General features: G+C 39.0%; 2 protein-coding genes across 4 annotated transcripts in view; one reads left to right on the top strand and one right to left on the bottom strand.

The window, feature by feature from the left end:
* Positions 1-1,093: 1,093 nt before the first annotated feature.
* Positions 1,094-3,795, top strand: LOC126980149 (zinc finger protein 845-like). Of its 2 annotated transcripts, none has more exons than XM_050829731.1 (2): positions 1,094-1,320; positions 2,048-3,795. In XM_050829731.1, exons 1-2 carry the CDS (start codon positions 1,229-1,231, stop codon positions 3,486-3,488), a joined length of 1,533 nt encoding a protein of 510 aa, XP_050685688.1. In that variant the 5' UTR covers positions 1,094-1,228; the 3' UTR covers positions 3,489-3,795. The 2 variants fall into 2 exon arrangements, with proteins under 2 accessions (XP_050685688.1, XP_050685689.1); XM_050829732.1 differs by lacking the exon at positions 1,094-1,320 and adding an exon at positions 1,438-1,792.
* Positions 3,796-4,136: 341 nt separating this feature from the next.
* LOC126980152 (choline/ethanolamine kinase) overlaps positions 4,137-23,051 on the bottom strand; it is a 45,027-nt gene continuing 26,112 nt past the window's right edge. For both annotated transcript variants that reach the window (XM_050829741.1, XM_050829740.1), the window contains exons 3-9: positions 22,269-22,446; positions 21,372-21,524; positions 19,916-20,101; positions 19,114-19,243; positions 17,985-18,268; positions 14,041-14,226; positions 4,137-10,850 (exon numbers count right to left, since the gene is read on the bottom strand). In XM_050829741.1, coding sequence (XP_050685698.1) covers positions 10,740-10,850; positions 14,041-14,226; positions 17,985-18,268; positions 19,114-19,243; positions 19,916-20,101; positions 21,372-21,524; positions 22,269-22,446 — 1,228 coding nt within the window. In that variant the 3' untranslated portion in view covers positions 4,137-10,739. The remainder of the gene's footprint in view (positions 10,851-14,040; positions 14,227-17,984; positions 18,269-19,113; positions 19,244-19,915; positions 20,102-21,371; positions 21,525-22,268; positions 22,447-23,051) is intronic.

Genomic DNA, 23,051 nt, shown 5'->3' with positions numbered 1-23,051 from the left:
ACTCCTTTTATGGCCTGAATGCTATCCAACGGGTTTCATTGTATTATTGTAGCGCTGCCAAAGACGACAAATAACACTTCTATGAATGTCAAAATGCCGAGATACCTGAGATTGATTACTTCCCGCTTGCAACATCCCTACAGCTCTTTGCATTTCATTTGCCGTCAAATAACGTCGCTCCATGACGTAAAGAATATCTAACAATTCAATTTTGTCGCTAACTTTATTTAAATGGTTGGTAAAATTATAAAATCAAGACTAATCGTAGCAATAAAAACGCACTTAAATTCAAACAAATACCCTTTCATTTAATTTTATGAAAAAAACAAAACATAATCGATTTTTTTTTACAACCAGCCAGTATTTCATCAATAATAAGAAAGTTTACATACCTATGCACTTTGAGTGAATAAAGACTTAGAAATTAATTAATAATTAAAAAGGGTAAAGCAATACTTGCGTGTGGAAGCTAACTCCTGGATTTTACATTCACTACGGCCTTGGCAACCAGACACACAACACCCAACCAAAGCCTTAACTTTGATAAGTTGAAAGTCATCCGTATCTCAAAACAAATATGTTTCAAAACAATAAAATCACTAAAATACTATTTGCAAGCTCGATGATATGTCATCTGTCATGACAGATCTTTGATCATTTGTCCCAAAGTTGACATTTGGCCAAACAAATAAATGGGTTACGCGATAGAGCAAGATCAATAGTCCTTTCTATTTGTTAAGATGTTACCGACGCTTCTTCTGCAGCGTTAATATTCTAAGGATTTAGGCCACTTTCTAACGCGCGCATTGACAAATCAAATGTCGTCACGCATTACCAAGCTGTGAGGTCGTCTATACGCTGGTATATTCTAAGTCTATGTATGCACCTACTCTCTCGCTTCTTATAGGTCTTTTCTACGGAACAGAAAAAGAAGGTAAGTCTGTACAATCTAATATGTCCTGTGACCTCGGAGGAATCATTGATAATTCTTCTAATCTTATAGTAATAGTCCCCTACCGTAGTCTGTAGTCACTAGTCTGTACTCTCTACATATCCTGCACAAGTGCACAGTGTCTGTGACTCTGCGGCAAAAAGCAACTTTTTTTAAAGAGGCAATTTGTTTTTTATTTTTATTTACAATTTCATATATATTATAAATGTGTTTTTTAAGTAATATGTTATTAAAGTAATCTCTAAAGGGAATGTATTATTCGACTTCTTGACAAAAATGTCTGAAAATTCAGATAATTTTCAGTTCGAAAACGTTTGGTTAATTGAAAAAGATACTAGTGGATGTGAAGAAAATATGTTTGATGCAAGGTATTTTATTAATCTTAGCTATTTACCACTACAAAGTACAATTCAAATTATCATTAATTTGCTTGCCAAACTTTTCGTTTATAAATAGGTATATGTTTTTTTTTTTCAAATCTCTGTACACCCTTAATGTCTCAAGCGAAACGTACTTTGGCTGTTGAAGTAAGAATATACAAAAAGAGCAGGACCTCTTTAATTCGAAAATTTACCGCACGGATTCCTGGAGCGTTCGGATTATGGTACACTGAGAATTTACAGGATATTTTTATGAAATAAAACATATTTGTTTTATTTCATAAAAATTGTATTGTGAAATTATATACATACCTATAAACATAAAATTTATAAAATTATTTAAATAAATCCAATATTTTAGTTTGTCGGAAGGTATTTAATGATTAATAAAAACCTTTGTCTCACAACTTACATAAACGCATTTTTCTGGCACAGGAATGTCTTTGTCAGCCCAATCAAGGTATGTATTTAAGTGAGTAGGGCATTAAGATTATAGAGCAGTTTGGGTTATGGGTTTTGGACTATAGAGGTCGTGCTGAATTCATATTCCATTTGAGTATGTAAGCTCAAAGTCATATTGCTTCAAGAATATTGCAGGCAGGCAAATGAATTAATGAATATTTACTTAAATGATAGATCTGATCTTATATTTCCTTACTATCTTATAGCTAAGAATGTTAATTAAAATTAACCTCTACTTTAAATTATATTGTAGTAAACAAGTCAGGAAGAAAAGAAAGAAGAAAGCACCAATGAAAGTGTTCAGCTGTGATGAATGTGACTTCACCACTGCAGATATAAACAGTATGGACGAGCACTTGCACACCCATCAAGACAAGAATGTATATGAGTGCTCTGAATGTAACTATAGGACCAAACATCAAACATCATACAATGTGCACATGAAAGAAATGCATGAGAAGTTGGAAACTTTGTCACAGAAATCACCTTTGCTGTACAAATGTAATGTGGAAGAGTGCAACTATACAACTTATTATAAGAGTAATATCCGCTCACACAAGAGGAAACATGAAAAGGACAAACCTTATAAATGTGAACAGTGTGACTACGAGACTGCATACAAACATAACTACGAGAAGCATACTGAAGTACATGATGTCAAGGGTAGCTTTCAATGTGATCAATGTCCTTTTGTCACACAGCACAGGGGACACATTGCCAGGCACCTCGCTCAGAAACATAAGATAGTGTCCGAGAATGCTTTTCACTGTCCATACTGTGATTTCTCCACCATTGTCAACTGGAGGCTGAACATCCACAAGCAGAGAAGTCAACAGGAGACAATGTTGAAATGTAGACACTGCCCTTTTGAAAGCCATTTCAAGTGTGAAATAAAAAAACATAAAACAATACATTTGAAAGATATATATAACTATAAAGAAATGGTTGAGGTTGATGTTCAGATAGATAATGAGGAATGCAAATTGGAGTCCTCTCCAGGTTTAGAACTTGTTCAGAACTTGGCATCTCTGTCAAACTCTGACCCTAAAGACAATGGAGAATGTTCATTGACTGATGAAAATCAAACTGTAGTGCGGGAATCAGTAGATATTGACAAGCCGTTCATGTGCTCAGCTTGTCATTTCACATCTAAATTCAAAGCAGTCATCCAGAGGCACTTCCTAAGACATCACACTGGCAACCAACACCGCCCTTTCAAATGCAGTAACTGTGATTTTGCAACAAAGACTAAAGAACAAATAGCATTACACAATAAGAGATCCAAGTCAGACCATACCCTGTCATGCCCAGAGTGTCCTTTCACATCGATATATAAATGTCAGTTTGTGCGTCATCAGAAAGTACACAACACATATCAGTGTAGTCTATGCTCATATTCTTGTAGACAAAAGTATGATTTTGAGAACCATGTCTCTACAACTCATATGGGTAATGGTTTGAAATGTAGATTCTGTGACTATACAGCCTCTAGGAATGAGAGTGTGTTGGCACATGAGGCGTTTCACACAGGAGACAAACCATACAAGTGCCAGCACTGTAGCTACTCCAGTGTTCGGAAGGCATTGTTGGAAGTGCACATGAGGAAATATCACTGTGATGTTACCAGTGAGGTTATTGTGGTCAGTGAACAACATATTCGGTCGCTCAAAGTGAGTAATTCATCAAAGAGATAAAACATTTACTAAATATAATGTTAGCCAGGCTTTTTGCTAAAGAAAATATAATAATATTTGCATATTATTGATAATTGTACAAATTTAAAAACATATATACCTAATAAATTATTACTAAATAATTAAGTCTTGTGAGACATTATAAACTTTACTGACATTTTCGGAGTTGGTACTGACTAGTTTCGGATAGTTCGGTGGCCCTTCATCAGTGTTTGTGAGGGACCACCATAGCCATTTTAGACAAGTAAAACATATATAGCTACTACTTGATATAATATTGTTAGACTAATTAAAATGTTAAAATTTTTGATTGTGTTTCAATGTTCAAAACACATGAGGATCTTCAGTTTATTTACTTACGGCCGTTTTCAATAACCTATCTATCCTTAGTTTATTTATCCTTTTACACTTACTTACATTTCAATAACCTATTGACATAAAGCATTGGACTGTAACTATACTGGACATAACTATGGATAAATAAGATCTTGTCATTAAATGATGACAGCCATGTATTCGTAATTAGAGATATGTTATTGAAAACAGCCGGTAATAAACTCTCAGACTCATTAAATATACTCTTATGAAAAATCAACCAATTTATTAAAACAAGGTTTTAGTCATTTATATTAAGAAAAACGTCAAGAATGTTTTAAAATTATTTATTTATCAAATTATCAACTATTAGTTACAAATAATAAAAGGGCGATTATTGAGTCATGTCGCGAGATGCTGCGGTGACATGTGATTGTGGTTATGATGTTCATTATTATTTATTATAGTAGAAAAGAGCCAATATGTTGTATAAGCCGCAGAATGGGTCTTAGCGGTGAGCGATTGATACGCATACGCGGATCATATATACTGTAATGTTTCTTTTTTATATTAAAAATACATTAGTTGACCCTCAATCACGTACAATAAAGACACTTACGGCCGTTCCCAATATTCAGTCTATCTCTTACTTGAGATAAAAATCGTAACTATCGTTGACTTTTCTGTCCCAATAAACTTATCGACGGTAACTCAGCTTATCCGTACACGCTGTCTGTCAATGGGATGACATACAGATTACCAGCGATAGAAGTTTGTATGGAAATAAGGCGATAAGAATTACTTATCGGCTATATTGGGACAGTTTCAGATTATTGACAGCTTATTACTGACAGTAGAACATAGTAATTTATCTCTATCTGTAGATAGTATATTGCGAACGGCCATTAATGATCTGGTCACAGTGAAATAGAATTATGTTGCAGTGACAGATATGGAGGTCTAACTTACAAGAATTTTTCCGCCCATTATTATAATCGAGTATATTGAAAAATGATTTAAATATTCTTCTGTTATTGAATTTCGGTTAGAGCTGATGGTCTTGTTACGATTGCTCTAAATAAATAAAACAAAAATAATAAGTTTACGTCACAAAAATGACAAGTACAACATAAGATAAGACATTTATTGTGCTCACTATCAATTATTGTCATCACGAAACCTCAATTAAAAGTTTCTCCCAGAAGAAACAATTAAATCACAGTGAAGTGAGCCATCCTTCAGCTTAAATACAAAGATTATGGATATCACAGACTCCGACTTAAGATGAAGAGAGCTCGTGCGAGAGATTGAGATATGATTGAGTGGTAACAGTTATAACATGATCATATGACACAGCGTGAGTCACAGAGGTTTATGATTAGATATTTATTTATTTACAAATGTAACCACATTAAACAAAGGTGGTTCAATCTCGTCCATTTTGCGACAGTACCTAAACAGAACTGAAAGCAAAGGCAAAATATAACGATGTGAAATACCTTGACCCGCTCCTCCCCTCTCCGTACGCTTTGTGCGGCACATTACATGATACCGCTTAAGATCCATCCCAGGGCTACACATGTTTACGAATCGCATCGTTCCTGAAGCAACATCTGCTTGACATATTCTTTACCACGCCGTCGCATCTCAAATATCACAAACACAGCAGCTAGCGCACGCGAAATATCGGTCAATGACCCGATGTATGATGTGGCGGCGACAGAAAACGTCTACATACTATAGAAGATATTCAGGACTAGATGACTAACGGGAACTAGTAATTGGCGAACAATAAACAATCATATGAGATAAGTATTTTCTTCGTGGTAGTGATTTTATTTTTGAATGTGTATAGACGAGATAAAGAATGTATTTAAATAAATTATATACAATTATGGATTACCTGTTCTGATCGCTGTCTAATACAGAGGTATTAGACAAAGATGATTCGTCGAATCAGCCGTATTTATGACAACATAACTTAGTAACGGTCCGTTTGTTTACAATTTTTATCTTGTCTCTTTGGCCTTTACACATTTTCATATAACGTGGCGTTGCTGGAAAACACGCACAAGTAAGATTCGCTGTGCGTGACAGCCCTAATGAGTCGAGGAGACAGTGAACGGTGACACTGATCGCTCGAGCAAATACAATACTACTTATCCGCAGTCACTGAAGTTGTCGTCTCAAATGTCAATTTAACATATTTAGTAAATTACCATTTCCCAGCCTAGTCCGCACAATAATTTCTAACGGAGCGATAGATATAGTTTTCTATCGACGCAACATACTACTTTAGGTCATCGAACAATTTTTCGCCTGCGCGAATACATACAATAGATAAGCTCTTTGCAATTCGTACATAGTGTAAGAGCTGACGAAGTTAACACTAACAGTTTTTAACATTACAACACTCGAAGTGATAGTATCGAAACATTAAATAAATTAAGTTACACAACCCAATATAATTTATTAACATTTATAGTTAAACTTTTAAGTAAAGGCGTAGTCATAGGGTTATATTACAATCCAAAAATGTTTATCAACAGATCACAATTTACCCTCCCAATAAAGATTGAACATAAAAATGTTTGTGAAATATTACCAAATGAGACCATTCGCATTTCATAGAAATGTTCAGCCAGTGAAAAAAATGGCAGTCTTTTTGGAGCAGTGCTCTTAAATCACTGATCGTTATAACGCGCACGTTAGACTCGCGTCCCGCTTACACGTGAGATAGCGTGAGAGCTGCGTCTTGTGTCGGAACTGAGGCGCCACAATGAGGGTACAGTGAAACTATTTTGACATTTAATTGTAAATATGCAATATGTTCAAGGTAAACGTTTTAATAGAATTTAAGGTATTCATGTCGATTGTAAAAAAAAATATGTAACAGTAAATGTTCTTTACAACATTACAATATACTAAACTCACAGGTAGGTCCGACAAGAGAGAACCAACCTAGCGAAACTCTCTAAGAAAGAAGCGATAGATTGACAGATGACGGCTATAGTCTTGTAAAAAACGGAGATAGCCGGAATACACTACATCTTAAGCAACTGTTCGCTTCGTTCAAATAGCCGGATTATGCTTAATGCCATATTACTTACTTAGGCAATCCCGCCTCTTATAACGTAGTAATTACATTCCTTTGGAGACAACTAAACACTTGATAACGGATTACACATTGAGACGCCGCATGAAACGTGAACTTTAGTCTGTACACTCACATTTGCTGTCAGCGGGTCAAAATGGAGGGAGTCAAATTAAATCAGTCCAGTGTTTGTACAGGTCACTGAGGTCAAGACAATCTTATATGAGTAATCTGACAATTTTAAGCGTATTTTCCATTTTTCTTTGAAATGACTACTATTATGTTATATGTGCCAATAAGTAAGTTTAATTTCTTAGCAATAATAAAACCAACTGTTGGAGGTCCAAAGTAACCCATTTCGGTTTAATACTTTTATCACCAACAATTATTTGTATGATCAAAGCCATACACTTAAAGATAGACTTTTTTTTAAATATAATGTTGTAGCTAGACAATAAAATACTAAATATTATCTTTCTATGAATTAAAGTAGGATGTCCTAAATAGTTTACAGTCATAAATACAGCATAATCTAATAATTAAAATCTCTATATCCATCACATTTTATAGAACATGTCCATCTGGTCATCGTAGGCTGATATTTAGAGAGCGTACTTGGCTCAGACTTTTTTTTATGGAAAAGGAGGACAAACGAGCGTACGGGTCACCCGGTGTTAAGGGATCACCGCCGTCCACCGCTGATCACACGTCTCTAGCAACTAAATCCTATTACTCCACTGCTGAATATCTAAATGATCGGACAGCCTGGGACAAGATTGTGATTATTTTAAAGCGATAGAAATGACTGTACAATATTGTATATTTTTATTGAAAAAAGCGCAAAAAAATTAGAAACGACATCAAAAAGAATTCTAAAGGAATAAATTTTGAGAAAATAAATGCCTTTTAACACCAGAGAAATCACAGGAGCATTGCCGGCTTTTATGAAAGGTGTTTATGTCGTATCAAATTACTCGCGTAAAACTTGGCCGGGCGTGGGACCTTTGCATTGGGCATAAATTAAAAAAATCGTGTAAGTCTTTACTAAGCCAATTCTAAGTACGCTATATAGATCTCGAGCCTTATAATGCCCGACACTTCTAAAGTACAAACTGTTCTGTACCGTTCGTGAGCTGAGGACTGCCTGCTGACGTCACAGATACATTACTATCACCAGACCCGATCACATTAAGTCAACAAATTGTATCGCTTCCATTTCCGCACGAAATCAATATATTCTTTTACAACTCTACATAACTTTTTAATATTTCGAAACAATTCCTTAATAATATAATAGTATAGGTATATAAGATAGTAACAGAACAGACGTCACTCTAATCAGTATCTTGGATACAACCAGCATCATTAACACAATGATTATAACAATCTACTAACTCATTAATAAAATTTATTTAATTTAAAAATAATATAATTGCCGATTTGATAGCGACTGTCAATGAACAATAACATTACAACCTGAATTACAATAAAAAAAAATATTGAAGCAGGCGTTACTTTGCGAAAATCCATAATTATACAAATGATTAAGTTTTCTTTAGTGTTAATTCCGCCAATATTTGTTTTTAAACAAATCGACACGTGTTTCGCCTCTACACGAGGCATCCTCAGGACGTGTCTCGTCAAAATCTGGCAAGAGAAACAAATATTGGCGGAATTAACACTAAAGAAAACATAAATCATTTTGTTGAATTGCAATAATTAAAACAAGCCAAATATCTCCTTTGATTCCGGCAATATAAAATAAACACTATACAGGCATTTATTTATGTACAAAATGGTGATAAATAAATATCATATATTATAATATTGTTTATACATTAGAACAATCAGTAATATAGTGAGCACGCGCACCGTGAAGGTACGGACAGACGTGCTCATTACTAGCACGAAAGCATGCTTATATTGAGCATGTGCTCATTACTAGCCCGAAAGCATGCTTATATTGAGCATGTGCTCATTACTAGCCCGAAAGCATGCTTATATTGAGCATGTGCTCATTACTAGCACGAAAGCATGCTTATATTGAGCATGTGCTCATTACTAGCACGAAAGCATGCTTATATTGAGCATGTGCTCATTACTAGCCCGAAAGCATGCTTATATTGAGCATGTGCTCATTACTAGCCCGAAAGCATGCTTATATTGAGCATGTGCTCATTACTAGCCCGAAAGCATGCTTATATTGAGCATGTGCTCATTACTAGCACGAAAGCATGCTTATATTGAGCATGTGCTCATTACTAGCACGAAAGCATGCTTATATTGAGCATGTGCTCATTACTAGCACGAAAGCATGCTTATATTGAGCATGTGCTCATTAGTAGCACGTGTGTACTGTAATGAGCATTCTTATTTAGAGCGTGCTTAAAAATCAATCGACGTTTGATTTTTGAGCATGCTACCTGAGGCGCGGGTAGAAGGGGACGTGCTCCGAGCGCGTCTGAACAGGTTTGCTTATTAGCATGCTATTATCGATTTGATCTCGATCCGCGGCGGGCGACTATAATTATTTTATTGAGTTCTGTATGGATATCACTGTCACTATATCTTTGTACATCCATTTTGTCCAAGAGCCTGGTGCCAAATAGCAGCACGTCTGTCCGGTATGTCTGCTTTGAGCATGCTTCTTTATGAGTATGCTTAAGCAAGCATGCTTATTGCTGGCAAATGTGAACAGTTGCATGAGCATGCTAACTTTGAGCATACTTAAAAGCACGCTTTTTTTGAGCACGTCTGTCCGTACCTTTACACTGGAATACGTCCTGATTGGGGTAGGTTTTATCAGCTAGTAACATTAGTGTATCGAGTCACAAATACTAGTTGTCTTTTTTCCTATTGCTTTATTCACCCTATTTTTATTTGCATCATTTCCAACGTATCTGATCCTCTTAAAAGTATTACATTTAAAGTCAGTAAGTTATTTACATTGACACTCATTGACAACAACTTTGTCGTGTGGTGTCAAACGTATAGCGCCATCTGTTGATTGAGTCGGGCAATATTCTATTAGATACAATCTCTAGACTATTATTTATAGTATGTTTGATATTCAATTACGCCAAACCGTCAGAATGCATCATAATGAGATGGGTATATGTTTTATTAAAATTATTATTATTGTGATCGCGGAGGAAGATATTTTATCAATTTAACTTATATTTGCCAGTTAAGCGAATTACAAACAATAGGAGTGACGTTTGTGCGAGTTAAACAAACCGTCAACGAGACGACGCACGACAACAATGTCGGACGTGGACCGATGTTTTTCGAAAATACAATGGATTCAGTCAACTAAATGACAAAGTTTAATGATGTCTCTCAATAGTAAGTACTTAATCAAAGCCCACGTTTGAGTTACAATACGAATAGGAATGTAAGCGGTTCCATTCTCCCTACGGCTCTAACACCGACGGTCATATCGGGGTCGTGTCGTCGAGTGTAACGCTCACAATAAAAGCTATATCACAATCGTTACAAGTAATTACACAATATATACACCGCGGAATACGCGCGCTGTCACCTGCAAGTGATCACCGCGGAATGCTGCCGCCTTGAGTTACATTCACTCCATTGTAATCCAATACCGTTCTAAACATACAGTTCATACATTATATAATATATATATATATACAATTCACTACCGAAACATACACACACTCCTGCTAAACTATTTATCACAAGTAACTCACATACTATACGTCATCCAACATGGCCGCCACCCGCGCACGTGGCGCCTCACACACTACACACTGGTGACGTCATCCAACATGGCGGCACTACACTGCGGCGCCGGAGTCCGTATCGAGCGCGCGCGGCGCCGCTCAGATGTCCACTTCACATATCTTCCTCTTCTGCGGCAACCCTGACTTGTCCTTCTTCACGATCTCCAGCTTCAGCCTGTAGTAAGTCTCCAATCGAGCCAGTGCATATTCCTGCAACATACACTCAAATAATTTTTTATCCAAATAAATATTTGCTATTATAAACTTTTTATTGCATCCGGCCCGATATCACTACATAGTATAAAACGTATAAAGTCGCTTTCCGCTGTCTGTCCCTATGTACGTTTAGATCTTTAGGAACTTCTCGAAGGAACGAAGTATTTACGGGCAGCTAATTTAGCTCTAAAATAAATTTCCTGCTAACTGGCTGTCAATTTAAATCACAACCAAACTTATATTTTGAATCAGAAGAACAAGTATTCCACATTCGAGAACACTTCTCTAACTGCCACAGCCTGTATTGGCATACTTGGCGTCGATATATCGAGGGACGTTCAGTTCCGTGGTTACTTGGAAGAAGGCCAAACTAGCCTCTAAAAAGCTTGGTAAACCAAGTAACTTAACTTCTTCAACCAACAACTTAACTTCTGTCTCGCATTAATCAGTAAACTGAGTAATGCAAGACAGAAGTTCACTAAAAGCTACCGCCTGCAACTTTGCGCAATTTCGCCCTCACATGGAATGCTGTTCTCATCTCTGGGTGGGTGCTTCTTCCATTAGACCGCATACAAGGAATAGCGACTCGAATCATCGACGCTCAAGTCATCTCCGATCGGCTTGATTCTTTGGCGTTGCGTAGAGATGTGGGTTCTCTCTGCATTTTCTACCGCATTTATCACGGGGAGTGCTCAGAGGAGCTGTTCGGGTTGATTCCAGCGGCCGAATTCCACCACCGGACATTACGTCAAAATGCAAAATACCACTCGCATCACATTGACGTCTGGCATTTCACAACAGCACGTTTTGCAAGAAATTTCTCACCTCACACAGCCACTTTGTGGAATCAATAACCAGCTGCGGTTTTGCCGAACAAATACGACTTAGGGACCTTCAAGAAAAAAGCATACTCCCACCTTAAAGGCCGGCAACGCATTTCTTGACACCTGTTGTGGCGGATGTCCATGGGCGGTTGCCTCATCTCTCCCCATCCCGTGAGCTTCTTGTCGGTTTGCCCCCTCTTATATATGTCTATAAAAAAACATCTACTGATACCACTTCTTAATATGTCTCGCTTTATTTATTCAGCGTTTACATTTCCGAAAATTTTCTCAGTTTTTGAGATACGGCCAATGAAATACCAGATCTATGACATGTGATGTTGTATTTTACCAAAAGTAATGCACGATTATTTGAAGGGACCACTGGTAAGTCAATAAAGCGCTGATGTCATATTTTATTTGAAGGGACCACTGGTGAGTCAACAAAGCGCTGATGTCATATTTTATGTGAAGGGACCACTGGTGAGTCAATAAAGCGCTGATGTCATATTTTATTTGAAGGGACCACTGGTGAGTCAATAAAGCGCTGATGTCATATTTTATTTGAAGGGACCACTGGTGAGTCAATAAAGCGCTGATGTCATATTTTATTTGAAGGGACCACTGGTGAGTCAATAAAGCGCTGATGTCATATTTTATTTAAAGGGACCACTGGTGAGTCAATAAAGCGCTGATGTCATATTTTATTTGAAGGGACCACTGGTGAGTCAATAAAGCGCTGATGTCATATTTTATTTGAAGGGACCACTGGTGAGTCAATAAAGCGCTGATGTCATATTTTATTTGAAGGGACCACTGGTGAGTCAATAAAGCGCTGATGTCATATTTTATTTGAAGGGACCACTGGTGAGTCAATAAAGCGCTGATGTCATATTTTATTTGAAGAGACCACTGGTGAGCCAATAAAGCGCTGATGTCATATTTTATTTGAAGGGACCACTGGTGAGTCAATAAAGCGCTGATGTCATATTTTATTTGAAGGGACCACTGGTGAGTCAATAAAGCGCTGATGTCATATTTTATTTGAAGGGACCACTGGTGAGTCAATAAAGCGCTGATGTCATATTTTATTTGAAGAGACCACTGGTGAGCCAATAAAGCGCTGATGTCATATTTTATTTGAAGGGACCACTGGTGGGTCAATAAAGCGCTGATGTCATATTTTTTTTGAAGGGACCACTGGTGAGTCAATAAAGCGCTGATGTCATATTTTATTTGAAGGGACCACTGGTGAGTCAATAAAGCGCTGATGTCATATTTTATTTGAAGGGACCACTGGTGAGTCAATAAAGCGCTGATGTCATATGTTATTTGAAGGGACCACTGGTGAGTCAATAAAGCGCTGATGTCATATTTTATTTGAAGGGACCACTGGTGATTCAATAAAGCGCTGATGTCATATTTTATTTGAAGGGACCACTGGTGAGTCAATAAAGCGCTGATGTCATATTTTATTTGAAGGGACCACTGGTAAGTCAATAAAGCGCTGATGTCTATTTATTTTTAATGGGACGAATCAGTGGTAAATCAATAAAGGGCTGATGTCATCTTTTTTATTTAGAGAGACAAGTCAGTGGTAAGTCAATAAAGGGCTGATGTCATCTTATTATTTAAAGAGACGTGTCATTTGTTAAGTCAGTAAAGCGCTGATGTCATACTTTTTATTTAGAGAGACGAGTCATTTGTTAAGTCAATAAAGCGCTGATGTCATACTTTTTATTTAGAGAGACGAGTCATTTGTTAAGTCAATAAAGCGCTGATGTCATACTTTTTATTTAGAGAGACGATTAATTTGTTAAGTCAATAATGCGCTGATGTCATACTTTTTATTTAAAGAGACGAGTCATTTGTTAAGTCAATAAAGTGCTGATTGTCATACATTTTATTTAAAGAGACGAGTCATTTGTTAAGTCAATAAAGCGCTGATGTCATACTTTTAATTTAAAGAGACGAGTCAAGTGGTAAATCAATAAAGCGCTGATGTCATATGTTGATTGTTGACATTAAGACATTTTTTTATGAAAAAAGGGACGAGACGAGCATGACGTTCAGCTGATGGAAATTGATACGCCCTGCCCATTACAATGTAGTGCCGCTCAGGATTCTTGAAAAACCCAAAAATTCTGAGCGACAACAATTGCGCTCGTCACCTTGGAACATAAGATGTTAAGTCTCATTTGCCCAGTAATTTCACTAGCTACGGCGCCCTTCGGACTGAAACACAGTACTGTTTACACATTACTGCTTCACGGTAGAAATAGGCGCCGTTGTGGTACCCATAACCTAGCCGGCATCCAGTGCAAAGGACTGGTGCAGACATGCCTGTGTTTCACAGTACTCACCCAGTAACCGAAGGGGATCTGACTCTTGGACGCGTTCACGACGCTCCACAGCGTCCAGAACATGTTGACGGGCAGCGCGAACGTCTCCACCTCCATCAGCAGGTGGTTCACCTCATCGATGCCGGCGTCGCGGGGACCCTCAGCGCCACCCGAGAAGTGCTTGACGTACTCCTTCAGGAAGATTTCCTGTTGGTACACACTGACTTAGTGATCGCTCTGAGAATGAGGAGCCATTCGATAAGGCATGCGGCCAAAAAACTATTCACAAATAAAAAAATGACTTAATATTATTGTAATTGGCATATATTTTTTGAAGTGTCACTCAAACTGTTGGCTAACTTGGTAAGTGTGCTTGAACGGAACCCGAGAGGTCGCGGGTTCGAGTCCTGCACCATCCATGAATTTTGGTTACAAATTCAATTTGTATAGCTAATCCAGAATTGAGGCATATCACTTAAAAAAAAACAAATAGTTTAGATTTTAAAGAGCGACATCTCAAGTCAAGTTCCCTACCCCAACAATTGCATATTATTGGGGTTGAGCAGGTTATCAACTGTAAAGTAGATCCAGTAGATGGAGCCCCAACCAGTGAGTTGAACAAGGCATACCAAGATTTACGAACCACGCGTCACTCGAACTGTTGGCTAACTTGGTAAGAGCGATCGGACGGAACCCGAGAGGTCGCAGGTTCGAGTCCCGAGTTCATAAATTTTGGTTACAAATTTATTTTGTATAATTAATCCCAGAAGTGAGCGATATATTGTTTGTACATTGATTGCCCGTTAGCACGATACAGTAATAGAACAGCACTTTAACTTCATACTTTCATTTTAATTTAACTTTACTTTCATATATTTTTAAGTTTTTATATATGAAAATCCAAAGAAAACTAATAATAATTAAATTTAGTTAGGTACATAATTCATAAAATTAAAATTCAAGATTAAAACTTTAATTTTTTTTTTTTACAATTTGGCCGAGGATATTTGGAAAGCCCTAGCACAGGAGGTCTATTACCAAAATCGAAAGCCGAAGTTTCGGTCCGAAACGAAAGAACGACGAACTTCGAATTAAATCCTATTACCAAAGTACTTCGTATCTGAATAGTGCGGATGGATTTCGTTTCGAAACCATAGACATAACCATAAAAAGTGAAGTTGTAGTTACGATCATAATAATGTTAAACAATGAAAAAGTAAATGTCAAGTGAATTTGCGAATAAAGTAAACGAAAGACAAAATGTCTAATCGCGAACATCGTATCGATCTTCGGATCCGAAATTTCGTAATAGGAAATTGTACGTTCCGCCAACCGAAACATCGTACTTCGATTTTGGTAAGGCTTCGGTCTAATTGGACTTCCAGTTCCATCACCAGCCTTATGGTGATTGTCTTAAGTTTTAGTCTAATGCTTTCGTCAATTAATTATGGTGTAAATTGTGTTCACTTTTTTAAGTCTTTAAATAATAAAAAAAAAAAAAATTTTTGAGTGCCAAGGCGTGCGCCGCTGCAACTGGTCGCTGTCCGAGTTAAATTTAAAAAACAAATTAAAATAATTTTATTTAAATTCTCATAGGATTTGTATGATCTCTTAAAGTATTTTTATATGTCTGTATCATTATAATTGTATGTATATAAGTGTCTATTCTAAGAGCACTTAACGTCAAAACTAGACTTTCCACAATATGCCTTCGTAGGATGCTGGAATTCTTTGGACATATTGCTCGTAAGAAGGGTCATAATCTGGAACAGCTGATGGTGACAGGCAAGGTAGATGGCAGGCGTCCCAGAGGACGCCGTCCCACGAGATGGTCGGACCAAATACGATCTGCTCTAAGCATCATCTTCCATGATGCCCTTCATAAGGCTAAGGATCGCAGCAGATGGAGGGGAATCGTACGGGAGAAACTGATGCAGCGGGGGAGTCACGACCCTCAGTAATGAGGAAAACAACGCGAGGAGGAGGTATAATTATAATTTAAGTTCGCTATTAAACTTTTTAATTAAGGAAACTATAGGTCTGGCATCTGTTATTAAATTAAGTAATTCCTTTGTAAGACTCTCTGTTTCTGAATCAATAAATAAACAAAAAATTATCTGCGCCGCGCCATCCGCATCGTCAATCTTTTTGTATTTACCAACCCTAGCGCTCTGGCGGTATAAATTTCAATGAGACCGCTGAGTTACTTAGTCGGTACTGTTCTATTACTGGTATTGTGCCGTTAGTGTCCACCCTAAGGTCATCAATCCGGTGTACTTAGTAACGCTCGCGTCACGCCGCGTCCCGTGCGGTGCGGTGCGGGCGTGTCACGCGAGCCGGCGCGAGAGTCCCGCGGCCGCGCGGCGTCACGCGATCTATAACGAAGCAGAACTCACACAAGCTGCGTAGTGGCGCACATTACTATGTGTCGGGTCACTTCCCCGAGTGATGGGACAAGTTTATTGTAACTATATACCTAATACTATAATCTATTAAAGACAATTAAAAAAAAGGAAATTATATAATTCACCATTGGGTCAAAATAGAAAGAAAAAATCAGATAGTGAAATACGTAATCTAGACTATAGACAAACAAAGCGTGCGAGAGATAAGAACGGAGATACAGCAAGATAGAAAAGGAAAGCGAATCGATTGTTACTGTAACAGATATTGATTGAAAAGACAAAGCGTGAACAGTTAGTGAAAACACGAGCGTACGGGTCACCTGGCGTTAAGGAATCACCGCCGCCCACGTTCTCTTGCAATACCATTGGAATCACAGGAGCGTTGCCGGCCTTTAAGGAATGTGTACGTGCTTTTTTTAAAGGCACCATGTATATCGTCCTGGAAACGGTGTTCCTTGAAAACTGCACTGTGGAGGACCGCCACACATCCGGATGGTGGGGATGATATCCCATTTGTGGCGTGTCGAAGGTGGAATACGGTGGCAGGAATCAAATGGATCGAGCTGATACTAAGGTGAGCCAGGCCATAGATGACAGTAATACTCCATATGTGGCCGGCCCTGCGCTTTGTAGAGCGCCAGAATGTTGGCTGGCTTGAAGTATTGCCGATCTCTCTTTATGACGCACAGCGTCTTCGAAGACAATTTGGCTTTGCCCTCCAGGTGACCGCTGAATTGGAGACCATATATTCAGTATGTACAAATGGGGTTTTTTTAGTGGTAAACGCGCAAACTAATCTTCTGGGGGTTAAAGTAGACAAGGTTCAATTTACCCCATTCCGCGACCCTTTCAAGAGAGGACTCGATTGAAGACACAATCACCAATGCTTTCGTCTCCATAGCAATGTATGTTGGAGGTGTCGAACATATCATTGATATGCAGAAGAAACAGTGTATGAGATAGCACATAGCCTTGGGGCATTCCAGCGTTCACAGGCTTCAGGTTGGAGCAATAAAAATAAAAAATTTGGAGACACAGTTACATTTGCATTTTTCCGCACAGTATTTCCAGCAAAGGTACTTCGATAGTAGTGTGTTCGTAGAGTTAACATACGAGATAAGACGTCAAATCTGCTTACTCAAGGTCTGCGGAAGGGCAAAGGATGCGGCTGTGGTGCCAGACTGGCTGCAGGTTTCAATCGCTTAGGGACAATCCATTGATCACGTGAGGCACCAATGAGAAGGGTGAATCACTTGAGTTATTTTTGTTTCGAGCGTACAATTTCTAGAATTGTCACCAGACACACTTAAAGTATAAAATAACAAACTTTCCGACGTATAAATTGAGGGAGGAGGATTAAAAATTGCTACAAACACGTGAATCGGAAAATCTGCAAGTCTAAAGGGATTAGACGCGTAACCATAATAGCCCAAAGGATTGGATCGACGTGGTGTTCTAGAGTGACGGGCGCTTAGTTGGAACTTGCAATATTTGCCGGCCTTCCAGAAGATTAAGCTACGACCTGATAAAGCGCACGACTTGCGGCGGACGAGGTAATACCTGCTGCTCGAGGGTGGGCGCATCCTCCTGGCGCTCGTGGTAGAAGGGGTGGTGCGGGTTGGTGTAGTCATAACACCACTCCTGGAAGTGGTTGGCGATGTCGAAGCCGCGGTGGTTGTAGGCGCAGTACTCGAAGTCGATGAGCACGAGGCGGGGCTCGCCCAAGTCGCTGTGGTGCGACGACACGCTGTCCGACGAGTGTTCCTCCAGGCTGCGGGAGTACTGCGCCAGGGACATCTCCTCCTCGCCCGAGGGGGCCTCGTCTTCCAGCAGGAGTATGTTGCCTGTTATAAAATATCCTTATATAAGTTATTCCTTACGATTATTATATGATGCAATATATTTTGTTTATTTATTGGTTGGTACCAGGCGAACATAAATAAAGGAGAGATAGAACAATCTGTTAAAACAGTGATGGACTATTTAGGCCAAACATATAGAACCTTCACAATATGAAGTAATTTAAAAAAAATTCAATTTTCTTTATTTACTATTAAATAAGAGCTTACTACCTAATTACAGAAGCAATTAACAATTTAGGTCTTATATATAGTGATACCTACAAAACTTATTTCTATAACTTTCAGATCAGACTTTATTAAACCTATAAGATAAAACAATATTATGGTCTTAGGGGAAGGAGTCCTCGAAAACTGGGGGAAACCTGGCTATTCAATGAAGTCATTTCTATAACTTTATTTTATCTAGGTGCACATAAATATTATTAGTAACACTAACAGTACAATTTGTGTGAAAACAGCGATTTACTTAAGCTGTAGATTACAAATATTAGACATGGATGATCGCGGTCATCGTAATGAATTACAATATTAATAAAAAACAACAAAATGTTTTGTGTAACGCTCAAGATCTTTGAGCTGAGCATCAAGCAGTGGTCCTTCGAGCCGATATCCTTCACGACATGACGACGAGGCCTTAAGACGCATTAATCGAAACAAATAAAGCTTTTCACAAAATAAGTTCCGAATTTAAATATACAGCTTTGCAAGGTATCTAAATAAATACTTTGGAAGAGGTATTGAAGTGCACAGTGCATGTAGCGCTACTATAACTATACTAACTACTATAACGCATGATATCGCCGCAGGAGCAATGTGAAAGGACCCACCTTCCTGCATATCGTTGTGACAGAACACGACGGGAGAGTGCACGTTGCCACACAGCTTCTTCACGAATTCTATCTCGGCGTCCCAGTCCACGGCACGCAGCCGCGCTATGATGCGGTCTTCATCCTCATTCTGATACAGTGAACATACGATCAGAGAGATGGCACAAATATTACAATATAAGTCCTACTTATAAAGTCGAAACACAGGTAATTACATCATAGTGTAATTTATTTGCCAGCTCGATTTGATGTTTGGCCAAAGTATGTAAGAAAAGATTTGAGCAAGCTCTATACAATAACTTAGTTTTAAGTTATTTTTTTTTCTTTCTTGTCCAGTAGGTTTGTCTTTGTAACGTTGTGGATTTTTTTATGAAAATAAGGGACGAGACGAGCAGGACGTTCAGCTGATGGTAATTGATACGCCCTGCCCATTACAATGCAGTGCCGCTCAGGATTCTTGAAAAACCCACAAATTCAGAGCGGCACTACAATTACGCTCGTCACCTTGAGACATAAAATGTTAAGTCTCATTTGCCCAGTAATTTCACTAGCTACGGCGCTCTCAGACCGAAACATAGTAATGTTTACACATTACTGCTTCACGTCAGAAATAGGCGCCGTTGTGGTATACATAATCTAGCCGGCATCCTGTGCAAAGGAGCCTCCTACTGGTGAAACTCTGTAATGTTACATTGTATTTTAATAAATAAATAATAATAATTGTATATCAGTTATCAACAGACAAGCATGCAGTTCCCTTGCTGTTGTTGAAACGTTGATGTATATAAAGAAGGTAGTCAACCTTTCCCTTGGCCCCCTCGGCCAGTCTCTCCTCCTTGACGGTCCGCAGCCACTTGGCCATCGTCTTCCACAGCCAGTTGGGCTCCTTGGACAACGGCACCTCCATGTTGTGGATGGCCGCCATCTTCTCCGCGATCTTCATCGACAGCGCCGGCTCCGAGAGCTCCTTGGTCAGTAGCGAGCGAGCCTGGAACATTGACAGACAGTGCTGTGAGTCCTCCATGAAGCAGATGCTTGTAATATAATAAGACGAGGAATAGGTTCACCTCATGGCTAGTAACTAGCTACGCCCGGTCCATTATAGCCCGTTGCCGTTTCTTGGAACTCAAGAATACTGGGCGGCATCGCTATGGAACTCGTTACCCTGGGGCATGTTTTTAAGTCTTAAAAATCCCAATTTCTCACTAGCTCCTATACTCTTTAAACCGTATAATAAACAAGTAATGGTGCTTGCACAATGACTGGCGTCAGAAAATGGCGATCTTAATATGGATTAAATAAAATGGTAGTGTAAATTCAATTTTTCCATCAAATAGAGATATTGGAGAAATATACTATATTGTAGAAATTTTACAGGACAAGACAGTACCCAGTGGAGAAAGATTCTACATACATACGTATGGAGATTCCTCCAATGCACACTACAGGTTATTTATTTTATTTAATAAGTTAAATAATTATTAAAGTTGAATTACAATACATTTCTCGTCAACAAAAGGGCGCCGATAAACATTCTCGGTGTACCTTCATTATGCTTAATAAGGTGGTATAAAATTTATCACTTTTTTTATATATATATAACAAGGGGCAAAAGGGCGAGAGTGTAACGTGGGAAGTGCTGAAACAACCACCCATGGACATCCGCAAAACCGAGGTGCGTTGTCGGCCTTTAAGGGGGCCTCTAAGTCGTATAATTGGTCCGAGAAAACAGCAGCCGGTGATTGATTCCACAACGTTGTCAGCCTGTAAGATGGGAGTATGCTCTAAGCTTAAAGATCTATGAGTCGTATAATTGGTCCGAGAAAACAGCAGCCGGAAATTGATTCCACAAAGTGGCTGGCGGACAGCCAAAGCCACGTCAAGGAGTTTCTCGTAAAGCGCTCGTTATAACATTTGCTTTTTGGTCTATTGTGTCTGGAATGATGTCTACTAGAATTAGTAAGTAGCAAGTTATCATAATTCGAAATCATCCAGGCTATGATTCGACCTCGCAGGCAAACTTCGACCATGACTGTATCTATTGCACTCTGAGCGCCCGTGAGCTGTCTCATATGGTCTATAGCTAGCGACGACAGACTAGTTAAAGACCTTCGTCTTGGGACACTGTGATATTTGGGACGAGAAGATTTTACGGAATCCCGAAACGCTGCCTATCCGAGTTACATTCGATTAGCGACCTGTTTTCTTTTTTTCGGCTGAAGTTCAGTTATGATAACAGTGAATGACATGGAGCTCACCGGAATGTACTGCTCAATGCGGCCGCCTGAGAACACGCCGTGCAGCTTGGGTCCCAGCCGACGCTCCGACAGCAGCGTGAAGATGACGGACTCGGTCACGATGGCGTCCATGGCGCGCTCACCGTGCACCTGACCGTAGATCCGGAGCAGCACCTGACACACACACACACATGCATACGCTGTAACACGCCTCCAGCCGCGACCTGCTTGCTCGTCTGGTTCCCTAGTCACCAGATACCCATGCCTCGTCGCACATAAGTATCCTAACAGGCTTCGTATTCGGTTATCCACTATACCTACACTAAGCGCGCTAGTTGAATGCAGTCCCCCCGCTTTCCGCACGCCTCGCCTCACGCGCCTAGTGTAGTGATGTGCCGCAGTCGTCACTTACTGTGATATCACGTTAATAATGAAGATGCGATCCCGTGTTATTTATTAATTTTTATAATGACTGGTCCGAGTCCATTAGATTCCGTACCAAAAAAAAATTCATCGCCAAATACGATATCTGGTGAAACATGTTTTAGACATGAGTATTGAAGAAAGGTAGTACAAAAATTTAAGATTTAATTATTGAGTTAAAATGTTCTTAAGGAATTGTTCAAGTTTATCGAAACACTAATGATTATGGTCATCACTTATTATGGTTAGGTCACAGCACTATCGCATTCCTGAAATCTGCATTCAACTCCCGCGATTCTGTACACAAATATATATTACACTGTTAATCCTTCGTTATGTCATAAATTGAATAATTAATTTAATTTTTCTTTAATATTCCTTTTTTGTTTGTAATTTTTCGTTTTTGTGTTTCGTCGTATTAGTGTAAGTGGCACAGCCATGCTAATTGGACAATGAATAAATGTTTGGCGGGGGTGAGGAGAGGGTGTGTATTACCTTCCTAGGCTCGTCCATGCAGAATGAGCTGAGATGTTTCTGGAGGCGGGTGGCCGCGTCGGCGTCGGGCGAGGCATCCCGTGCGTTCGCGTCGGGTTCCGGGAGCGCGGGTGCGACGCCGGCGTGATCTGGAGGTGGCGGCAGCGCCACGTAGTACAGGAAGTTGGACAGGCCACCACTGTCAACAACCACGCCAATGTTAGACAACCATCACGCTACATTAACATACACCATCTCGAGTTTTCTCCAAATAAAAAAAAAATTACACAATGGATCCGCTGTTAATGTTAGAACTATATTTAACGACTAGCCTGCCAGGGACTATGACCGTCTGGTATTTTTTTAAACAGCGTAAATAAATAATACTTCGAGTATTGTTTATTTCTATGATTGGATCAGATTATTTAAAAGCGTGGTTATTGAATTATCTCACATCAAAAACAACTCTCAAGGAATATTGATTTGATAAAAAAAAATAGCTTTAATCTTTCCTTTTATCACCTTTCACCACTAAGTTCAACAGATTATTAATAAAAGACGCTTAATTTAATTATATTCCGCAGCTTGGTTGCACGTGGAAGAAAGTTCCTTGAAAACCCCACTGTGGAGATCCAGATGGTGGGGAATATCCTAATTTGTGACGTGTCACTCCCCGTGATAAATGCGGTAGAAGACACACAATGGAGCGATGTCTTTACGCAACGCCAAGTGATCAGCACTTCACAGAGCACTGGGTCCACAAACAATTCGAGCTGCTCTGCGTTGCACGTGGTCAAATGGTAC

This window comes from Leptidea sinapis, chromosome 5 (genome assembly GCF_905404315.1).
Source record: "Leptidea sinapis chromosome 5, ilLepSina1.1, whole genome shotgun sequence".
NCBI lineage: Eukaryota > Metazoa > Arthropoda > Insecta > Lepidoptera > Pieridae > Leptidea > Leptidea sinapis.
Note: the sequence above shows the minus strand (reverse complement) of the source record. Positions and strands in the feature narration are given on the sequence as shown.

Excerpts from the sequence above, each read along its gene's own strand:
- LOC126980149 (XM_050829731.1), top strand. The coding sequence starts at position 1,229 with ATGTCTGAAAATTCAGATAATTTTCAGTTCGAAAACGTTTGGTTAATT. Across the intron at positions 1,321-2,047 it reads GAAAATATGTTTGATGCAAG|TAAACAAGTCAGGAAGAAAA; the intron begins GTATTTTATTAA and ends ATTATATTGTAG.